Below are 10,476 nucleotides of genomic sequence, written 5' to 3' on the forward strand. Positions count from 1 at the left end.
GGAGCGGAAGCTGCAGACTTCAGCACGGCGCTGCTGGACAGCTCCCCACCCTCAGGCCGCACGGGCACTGGGGACAGAGAGCAGCCCCTTGGCCCCGTCCACAACCAGGACCCCGCCCAGGGCAGTTTTCTCTCAGCCCTGAAGACCCCAGAGTCAGAGTGCAGCCAGCAAGGCCCCCCACCCAGGAGGGTGCAGGAGAAAGGGGGGCATGACCTGAGGCCTTGTGGCTGCGCCCCCTGGAGACTCAGGAAGCAGGGGGACAGGGTAAGAGGGGCTGCAGGCTGCTGGCAGGAACCAGTGAGGGGCACTCTGGGGCAGAGTGCAGGGGTCCCAGGTTGTCTGTCCACCCCCATGCACCCCCCCATCCCCGTGCCAGCTCCTGATGGCCCTGCTGGCTGGCAGGCCATGCTCCAGGGACAGGGCTCACAGGGAGCTGGCGCCAGAGCACAAGGCTCCCGGGGGAACCCTGCCTTTACAAAGGGGGCAGAGGGAGTAGGCATAAAGAGGAGACTCTTTCAGGTGACCGTGATCCTGGTCACACGGCTCAGCAAGACGCACATGCCCATCTGGGGAACGCACTTGCACAGGCAGCCTGAGCCCTGACCATGGGGCGGGGGTGGGCACGGCTTCCTCAAGCAGGCCTAGCCCCAGGCAGGAAGCCCAAAAACACATACAGTGTAGGGGTGCCAGGCGTCCGCTGGTTCTGCGTGAGGTCACATGCAGAAGGCCCAGGCCCGGCGTGCTGGCTGAGCCGCTCAGTGAGGACGGAGCCGGCCCACGGGCCCAGGGTGGGCAGGGCTGCGGCCCCCTGGCCCAAGCTCCGGCAACCACACACGCTGTTGTCCGCCTGCCTTTCCGGCATGCCCAAGGCCGCAGTGAGTACTCCTGCCGGCTCTCAAGGAGACGACCACCGTAGCCAGGGCCTGAGGCTGGCCTGGAGCCAAGGGCCAGCGGGATACAAGGAGGGGCAGTGGGGTCCACACACGGATGGGGCCTCCCTCTGCCATGCTGCTATGGTCACGGGGGGCTTGGGAGGCGGGACCAGGGGAGAACCGGAGGCTGGCCCCACCTGCGTGACCCTGCTCGACCCTCACTCCTCCACATGCAGCAGCCCCGCCAGGCCTGCACCTCTGTGCACACAGCGGTCACCAGAGCTTCGGGACGGGGCAGGGCTGTGGCCCCCAGGTAGCCCTGAGCCTGTGTTCTGCCATGCCCCACAGCTGGCTCCCAGCCCGGAGGGTCCATGGTCTACACAGTGCGGACCACAGGCCGCTACACCGTCCTTGCTGCACTGGGACAGGACACAGCCACACACCATGCGCCCCCCACCAGCAACTGCATCCCGGGGGAGCTCAGGAACACAGACCCTCACGGTCCCAGGCCTCGGGGCGATGCCCAGCTTGAGGACCCCTGGCAGCAGCGTCTGGCCCCGGGCCCCGCTGGCCTCCAGGCACCCAGGGCAGAGACCCAGCCAGTGGTGGAGACTCAGCCTCCGGGAAGCGGCCGCTGCCGGTGAAGGACCTAGCTTCTGGCTGGCTCCTCCCGCTTTGGGGACCCGCTGCCGACTGCACAGGGTGACCTGGCACTGTGCTTTCCTAGAGTCTCTGTCAGACACCCACACCAAAATATCTAAACTATGGCTGGGACTTGCCTCCAAATAATGCAGGCTGGGGGGTGGGGGTGGGGCGAGATCAGTCTCCTGTTGCCGAGGCTGGGGTGGGCTCTGTGGGTCTGAAAATGCCCCTGTGCAGAAGAAGGGGGGAAGCCGGTTCCCATGAAGCCCCCAGCTGTGGTCCCAGAAGACAGTGCAGGGCCCCATCTGTGGGGTGGAGGGGGCCAGGACAGAGGAAGCCGCCGGCCGGCCAGCAGCGAAACATGGAGCAGGAGGCGTCCCAGGGCAGCAGGGCACTGCATGGCAGAGGGAAGGGACAGGACGAGCTCCTCACCGGCCCAGAGCCTTCGGGGTGAGGCAGCCACCACTCTGAGGCCCCACGACTGTGCCCCCTGCTCCCTGACCCCACAGCCCAGCACAGCTGGCCCAGCCAGCCTTGCAACAATGCGCACCCACTCGGCCCCAGATGAGAACTGAACATCACACCCACCAAGGACATGAGTAAATGCCACAGCTCATCTGTGCTCGTTTCTCCCCATGGTCCCCTGCCCAGGCCGGGGGCTCCTTCAGGCACCGTGGCCGGCACATGGCCCAAGGGGGATACTGGGTACAGCAGCCACACTGGGCCCCTGCCGAGCCCTAAGGTAGCCGTGTCCCTCACCAGCATCACACGTGAGGAGATCTGAGAAAGAGCATAGGAACGGGACACTCTCCAAGGGGTCGCAGAGGCCATCCACAATCTGAGCTCTTCACTGATGGCCCGGTGGGGGCCCTGCCCCTGGGGGCTCTGTGCACAGGCTGACCCTGGAGACCCCAGACAGTCACAACACCCCACACCTTCTGGCTGACTCCTGTGGGGGGCGGCCGGCCCAGCCCCTTCCAGGCTCCCACACGCCATATGCCAAGAGTGGACGCAGGAGGTAGGGACAAGGCAGAGGCCTCAGGGTCACGCCTACAGGTCAGCAGACCGCACACATCTCAGTGGTCCCGGGGACCTGGGGCTCCTCAAACACATGGAAACTGCCACCCTGAAGAGCAAAGAGCCTGGAAAGTTCCACCACGTCCCTCACCACAGACAGCAAGGGCTCACGCCTTGATGCTGTCCATACCCAGCAGGAAAACCGCCCAGGCTATATCCAGGCCCCGGACTCCCTACCCCGGCGAGGGGGCTTCACCTGGCTTCTGCAGACCTGGGCTCCCGACAACCCCTACCCACCTGTGCCCTGGCCTCCAGCTTGAGAGCAATAGTACCACCGGGGAAGCAGGACAAGGGGCCCAGTCTGCTGGTGGCCCCCATGTCTCCGAGAGAATGAGGGGCCTTAAGCTACCCTGCCTCAGGGCTGCCTCCCCACCCCAGCCCTGCCTCACCCCGTGGCCGTCTCTGTCCATGGCCTGGCCCCCCTTGGGAGGCCCCCTAGCCAGGGAGAGAGCCAGCCAGGGCTCAGGAGAGCTCGCAGCCAGGCCAGGCCAGGCAGGGGCTCCCCAGCTAGTTGCCTCCTCTTGCTGGCCACAGGGAGGGACCCACCAGGTGCCCAGGCAGCCGCCCCCAGCACAGAGGCCCCAGGCCCCTCCCACCCTGACCCTTGGCCCAAGCCAGCAGCTCCCCAGGAGGTACTCGGTCCAAACCACCCCTCGCAGATGCCACATTCCTGGCCAGGCAGCCTCCCACCGCCCCCACAGACGGCCCATGGCCCCGAGGCCTGACGTATCCCCAGCGCCCACTGCACCACTCAGCCGCATAATCGCTGTTTAGGCTGCCCTCCCACCTCCGCCCTGGGGCCAGCCCTGCCCTCCAGGGCACACAGTCTCTCCCTGCCTGAGCCCAGAGTGGACGGCAATGGGTGGTGGGTGCCTCCATCACCCACAGCAGGCAGTTGAGCCCCTAGTCCTGGGGACACTCAGCCCCTCCACCAGTCCCCAAACCAGAACCATGAGGCCCTGCGAATCTTCTTTGCCCTATGGTCAGGCTCAAGTGGGGTCAGCCCCAGGCCCTTGCGCGGACAAGGATGTAGCAGGCCCCAGGGGGAGGGGCTCTGTCCTCACAAGCTCAGGACGTGAGGTGTGTGTCCCCAGGATCTCAATGTGGTGTTCTACACCTCCGTGTCCCCTCGAAATGCACCCAGAGGGACCCCGCTGCCCCAGGGCACAGCGAGGAGACTGCCCGGAAGAGAAGCACTGCTCTTGGAAGCCGCAGGGCCTTTGGGAGCACTGTCCTGGGGGGTGGGGTTGCTGCCTCGGTCCAGAACACTGGCCCCTCAGAGGCAGCAGAGCACGGCCTGGGCCACCTCTCGGGGTGGGGCCCGACACAATCCGGGCTTTGTCCCTGCAGCCTCAGGCCCGGCCCAGCCTCCATCTTGTCCAGCGTCCGAGACAGCCGGCCAGGGGCAGCCCTGCTCAGCTAGCCGGCACCCCTGGGGCAAGGCCTCAGCCAGCTTGGACACCCGTAGCCAGGCTCAGGGAGGCTCACCCCAGGCCTGGGGCTGACCAGCCCCGCACCCGGAAGGGCTCCACCGGAGTGGCTGTCAGGAGACACCAGCCCTCCCCACACCAGAAAGGACTTCCTGCAGGGCCCCAGGGAGCCCAGGGGTCCCTCCTGTCCTCTGAGAGCCCAGATGGGACCTGACAGCCGTGGACCCGCTATCCTCCCGCCAGACATTGCCCACCGCAGATGTACCCTCCCAACTGACATCGCTCCCAGCACGAGCCCCACAGAAGCTGCAGGAACCCGGCTCAGGGGCAGGGGGCTGAGCAGCCGAGTCCGGCCAGCCCCTGGCCTAGGCCTCTAGCACAGACCCACTCCGTTAAGCTCCGAGGTGGTCACAAAGTCCTATGGACCCGCCCTGCATACCCAGAGGGAAAAGCCAATGTGGGGAACACATGGGGCCCAAGGCTGGCGGCAAGGTCCCTTGGATGCCGTGAGAACCCTGGGAGGCGTGCGGCCCCCATACTCGCTGTCGGGCAAGGGACCCCCCAGAGAGTGCGAGCCCTCCCAGGCCCCAGGGACACCGTCCACCATAGGCAGGCAAAGCAGAGGGGGGCTCTGGGGCCCAGGGAGCCCCAGGTGCAGCCACACCCCAGTGGGCAAAGGCAAGGTGACCCCGGCGGTCAGCCGTCTCCTCCCCGCAGCACAGCCCTCGGCCAGGGTACAGGCAGCAGAGCAGCCTCACCCACCCGCGACCCCTGAAAAAGCCAGTTCGGGGTCCCATGGCCTTGAAGGCACAGGTGTTCTCCAAACCAGAGCAGCAGGCCACCACGAAGGTGTCCCAACCGCCCAGGACTCCATCAGCTGGAGACCCGCGCCCCTGGGTGGGGCCCAAGCCAGGCTGATTTTCTGCGCCACCCCCTGTGCCGGCCCCACAAGGTCCTTTTGGAGGCCGCGGTGGGGGTGGGGGGGCAGGGGAGCCCAGGGAGCCAGCCCTGGAGGCCCCCGTCCCACACACTTCACCAGGCGTGGCCAAGCCTCTCAGACCCCAGAAAGGGTCAGGATGCCCCTGGCCACGCTCAGGCAGGCTGGGTTCGGGGGCAGGACCGGGAGCACCTCACTGTGTGGCTCCTCTCCCCCAAGCACAGTCCTGGGTGGCTGCCCCCCCACCCAGAGCCTTCCATGTCGACCTGCTCTGGCCCCGTCTCTACCCTTGCAGGGGGGAGCACCCTGTTCCCAGACAGCTCTAGAGACAACCAGGCCCCTGGGCGCAGAACACGCTCTTCCCACCTCACCCTGGGAGCCCTGGCTGGGGGCGGCGGTACTGGCCTCGGCGCTTGGAGCCGGCCTGGCAGCACTGGCTTCCCCTTTGCACTGCCCAGGCCAAGCCCTGCACCTGGCACGTCCTTCCGGCTACACACAACTCCCCAGCAGGTGGGACCTATGAAAACTCGGGGGTACTCAGAGGTGTGGCCGACCATAGTGGGCAGGGGACACTTTTGAGACCAGGGTCCTAGGCCTCAGGCCACCCCCTGGACCCTCCCATCTTTACCTTCAGAAAACAGCCCATCCTTTAAGGCGTGACCCCAGAAACCTCCAAGCTGAGCTCCCCTCCACTGGCAGGGACAGCCCCCCCAGGGACAGCTCTCAGTCCCAGCTGGGGGCTTCCAGGGGACAGCATGCACTGTGGGAGGGGGGCTGGGGAGCGCCTGTGCTGCTCAGTCGCTGGCAGGACACAGGCCTTTCCAGCAGCTCCAGGGGCCCCGGGGGAGACAGGCGTGGGGAGCTCGGACCACAACTACTGGAGAATAGGGTCCTGCTACTTGAACATTGAAACCGAGCCTGTGCCATGAGCAGGCGGGGCTTTCCCTCCACCCCCAGGGAGCTGCTGTCCCTGAGCAGAGAACTCGGTTCGGAGCCTGTGTCCTGGCTTGGAGACGGCTTAGACAGACAGAGGCCCGCCTGCTGCACAGAGGGCGGAGGCTCACGGGGCGGGGGGAGAGATCCCCAGACACAGAAGGTCAGCAGAGGCCCAGCCACTCTCCGCCCCGTCTACCTTCCTTTTGCTCTGGCTGCATCCCCTTCTCTGGGCCTCAGCTCTCAACAGCACCCTGGGGCCGACTCCAGCCAGCCCACCCCCGTCCCCCATCTCCAGGGCCCCCCCCCCACAGCCTCTCGCTGGCTCTCAAGCTGTCTTCTGCTCAACTTTCTAAAACCAAACACATCCTCCGTGCCCCAGGCACCTCTCCTCCCATTCCTGCCTCGGGCCTGCTCCATCTGCTCCAGCTCGGGGCCATGGGGCACCCGCGGGTCTACCTGTCTCCCCCTCCCTCACCTATCCCATCGTTGCCAGCTTCCCCCACCCCAGAACTCCTCTCCAGCCTATCTGACACCGGCACCCCATGGGAATTCTCCTAAAGGTCCCTCGAGGACCTCCAGGGGCCATCCCAGCTCCTTCAGTGTGGCAGTCCCGTCTCCTCCCTCTCGCCACCCCTCACCAGTCTCCCAGGGCAGCCAGGTGAGCTGCAGGGTGCCCCCCGCCCCACGTCTCTTGAGAGCTGGACTGACCCTTCATATGAACACCAGGCCCTAGCCGCCGCCTCCTTGGTTTCCACCCGCAGACAGAGAGTTTCCGAGAGCCCCGCATCTTACTGGGCGGCGCAGCTCCGGAAACAACACCCAGAGCCCACTGTCCTCCTCCTCCAGCGGGGTCCCCCGGCCTTCTGGTTGCTGAGCCGCAGCCACGTTTGTCAGGCTCGGGTCTGGGCAGGCCCTGCTCTGCTCCCTGGCCTGAATGGTCCAGAGCAACACAGTACACGACACCCCCCAGCTCTACTCGCCTACCAGGCCCACTTGGGACCCGCCAGCACCCTCCACAGGTGCCTCTGCCCCCCAGGCGAAGACGCCTTTCCTGGATCAGGGACCAGATGGACAGCCTCGGCAGTGACACCTGTCTCCCCGCAGGTCCTGAAAACCCAGCCCCCCAGTGGAAAACACGACACTGGCTGGGACAGAGGCCTCCTGGGGCTGCCGACACAGGCGCCCCCAGAACGTTGAGGACAGCTGTGCGGAGATGCCCAGGCAGAAGGAAGATGTGCTGGAAACCACAGCCACAGCAGCCCGGAGAGGTGGCCTAACACCCACGCGAAGGACAGAGCCCGCCTGCAGAGCCCAGCACCAACCAAGAGCTGCGGGCCACGGGAAAGCTGCGGGAAAAAGGCTGGACCAGGCTTGCCACCAGCTCCACCCTGGGCAGCACTCCCCACCCCACCTGAGTCCCGAAGGCCGCAGCTTGGAGCAGAGCAGCAGGCACCCCTTCCAAGGGGCCCTGGCTCAGGATGTGCAGGGCTGAGAGGACCAGCGGCCGCCCAGCTGACTCCCTCCCCGACCACAGCTTCCCCTTTGCAGGACTTGGGCAGAGTGCACGTGAAGAGCAGGGAGGACCCGGGCATGCTGTCGTCCGGGGCAGGCGGGGGGGACCCGGGCACGCTGTCATCTGCAGTGGGCTGTGGGGGGGGTGGCACTTGGAACTACAGTCCTTCATTCTTCCGCTGAGGTCTCCTGGCAGAAAGCCTAGCCCCAGATAAGGTCACACGTTTATCTCCGGAGCAAAAGGACAGGCCTAGGAAACTGCAACTCTCTTGGCATTTGATGTTGAAGACCAGCCAGCAAGCCCCGGGGCCAGGCCCAGAGCACCCACACCCCAGGGACTCACGTCCGTCCACCAAACTCCAGATGACCCTTCCACAGAAGGGACAGTGAGACAGCACCAAGAGGACAGCCTCCCCCAGCCCTCCTGGGCTGCCGGCACTCGAAGAAGCCAGAAGGAACACGGGATGGACAGCCCCCCCCGGCGGGGGGGCTCCACTAGGCCAGCAGCGACTCCCCTGGAAGGGAAGAGGGACCCGAGGAGGAAGGCTGCTCACTTTGTGTGCCCCTGGGAGCTGCTTCTAAACATCACAGGGCAACGTGTTGTTGACACACGCGCACAGCACATCCTTTTGTATTCGTTACTGTTAATTACAGTGGAAACCTCCCATAATTACCTGTACAACAGATAACTCGGTGGAGAGTACGAGACCAGCCCCCGCCATGGAGACGGGCGAGCACAGCCCACGTATAACTCATTGCTGTCACCACTCACACGACGACGCTTCCTTATAATCACATTTTATTGGTACAATAATTAGATTATTTCACTGCTTCCCATATTCTGCTGCCCCAGGTCCCTCCCCCACTGAGGACTTCACCAACCACAGTTGTTCCTTGCAGAAAACATGCATGTTTTGAACTCAGATGAACACCAGCTGTTTGCCACCTCCTCCTTGAACCCCGGGCCACACCATCCCCTCTCCCAACAGCACTGCCCCACTGCCAGAGGCCCCTTGGGGTCTCAGTGGTGGGCACAGAGGCTGTCCCTCCAGAGTGGGAGAGAGGCAGCTCCCACTGCCCCTGCCAGGTCCCTTCCTAGGCACTTTGCCTTAGTTCCATCACAGCCGCTGCCCTCCCTGGAGAGCCCAGGGCCTGGCCCACTTTCCTCCCTCACACCACCTCCTAGTTGCAACTCCGTGCCACCCAAGGGCCTTGAGAAGGGCCTGCAGCCTCCTGGCCAGAGCAGCTTCCTCCTGGACCCCCACCCTGCACCAGCAGGATGGGACCAGCACTGCTGCACCCTCTTCCTCCCTTCCTCCTCTCCTCTGCCAGCCCTGGGTCTAAGGAACTTCCAGAGAGACAGGGAGAAGCAGTCAGTGCCAATCGGACCTCTGGGCTGCCAGGAGAGGCCCATCCTGGGAGAAGAAAGAAAATGGCTGAGCCCAGCCTCCCACAAAGCCACTCTGTGAACGCCTGGCCAGCTGGATGAGGGGATGGCTGCTAGGCTGGGAGCTAGCCTGATCACCAGAAAGACAGCCAGGACCAGCCAGGGCCCTGCCTCCTCCCGCAGGCTGGGATTTGGAGATGTATGGTCCGGGATCCCGAACAGGGCCCAGTACCAGCCTCCCTGTCCCTCCCCTGGGGGAGTTCAGTGTCGCAGACCTTCCAAACAGCGGCTAGAGGAGTGCAAGGCGCTGTCCAGCCCTCCGGGGCGCCTCGGTACTCTCCCACTCCCACCGTGGAGGAAGGTCTGAGCCTGGCCAAGGTGGCCTGGTTGGCCCTCAAGACGCGTAAGGCCGCCTCCCTGCCCGCCTGCCTGCTTGCTTGCCCACCGCCGCCACCACTACCGCTGCCGCCGCCGGCGGCAGTTGGGGGTCGCGGCCGGGGGCGCGCGGCCCGGGGCGCAGCTGCTCGGGCAGCACGCCTATTAGCGCGGCCGCGGCAGACGGCAGATGGGCGCCCGCTCGGCCCCCTCCTCCCGCGGCACAATGGGCCGGGTCGCTCCGGCGCACAATGCGGCCGGGGCCGCGCACCTGCAGCCGGAGCCGAGGGGCGCTGGCCCGGTCCGGCCCGGCCCGTGCGCCCCAGTCCGCGCCGCGTGTCCTTGGGCCGCGCCCGGCCGACCGCAGCCCCGCGGCCTGCGGGATCCGCGGCGGGACCCGGCGCCCAGCCGCCCATTGTTCGCGGCCGCCGGCCGGAGCCGCGGGCCAGGCCTACAGCTCCCCGCTCGGGACGACCTCCTTCCGGGCGCCCCCCCCCACCCCGCTAGGCGCGCAGTCAGCACGGCCTCCCCGGTCGCGGGCCTGTGCGCCCCTGCTCCCCGGCGCCCCCGGCCCTTCCCGGCGCCAGGTCCCCATCCATGCCCCCAGTCCCCTTCGATGTCCTCGGTCCCCTGGTCCCCCCCCACACACACGTGTCCCCGGGCCCCCTCGGTGTCCCCGGTCCCCACGGACCCCTGGTCTCCCTGAAGCCCCCGTCCCCCGGCGGCCCGGTCCCGCCGGCCCCCGTTCTCCATCGGTGTCCGCGGTCCCCTGCGCCCCCCCTCCCGTGCCGCGGTCCCCTGGCTCCCTACGCCGGGTCCCGGGTCCCCCTCGGTGCTCACGCTCCCCCCGGGCCCCGGTCTCCCCGAAAGCCCCGGGCACGGCCCCCCCGGCGCCCCGGCCCCGCACGCACCTGTCTGCCCCTTGCCCAGCGTCTTCTCCAGCCGGTAGGGCCCCACATACTGCGCGTGCTGCGCCCCGCCGCCGTCCTTCCCCGTCGATGTCATCGCTCCCGGGCCCGGCGCCGGCGAGGTGGGAGCCCCGGGCGGGCGGGCGGCGGCGGCAGGGAGGGGCCGCGTCCGTCCGCGTCTGTCCGTCCGTCCGTCCGCGCGTCCGTGCGCTGGGCCGGGTCCGCGGCGCCCTGGCGGGCCGCGCTTGCTCCGCGCCTCGCGCGCCTCCCCGCGCCGCCGCCCCCCGCGCCCGGCTCCGCTGCGGCCCGGCCCGCGGCGCTGCCTCCGCTCTCGGAGAAGACTGGGCGGGCGGGGGCACCAGGCTTCCGCCGCCGCCGCCGCCGCCGAGGCCCGCGCCCC

At 67.1% G+C, this 10,476-nt stretch overlaps 1 protein-coding gene across 13 annotated transcripts in view; it reads right to left on the minus strand.

The window, feature by feature from the left end:
• BRSK2 (BR serine/threonine kinase 2) overlaps positions 1–10,268 on the minus strand; it is a 58,895-nt gene extending 48,627 nt beyond the window's left edge. For 9 of the 13 annotated variants that reach the window (XR_004385217.1, XR_004385214.1, XR_004385215.1 and 6 more), the window contains exon 1: positions 10,080–10,267. Coding sequence is in view for 9 of the 13 variants with exons in the window: in XM_032879803.1 (XP_032735694.1) it covers positions 10,080–10,173 (94 nt within the window). In the remaining 4 variants the exon portion in view is untranslated. Of the gene's footprint in view, positions 1–10,079 lie in introns of all 13 variants that reach the window. The other 4 variants (XM_032879798.1, XM_032879797.1, XM_032879796.1 and 1 more) reach the window with 1 other exon arrangement.
• Positions 10,269–10,476: the final 208 nt, after the last annotated feature.

Source organism: Lontra canadensis, unplaced genomic scaffold, assembly GCF_010015895.1.
Source record: "Lontra canadensis isolate GAN:19392208 unplaced genomic scaffold, GSC_riverotter_1.0 scaffold66, whole genome shotgun sequence".
NCBI lineage: Eukaryota > Metazoa > Chordata > Mammalia > Carnivora > Mustelidae > Lontra > Lontra canadensis.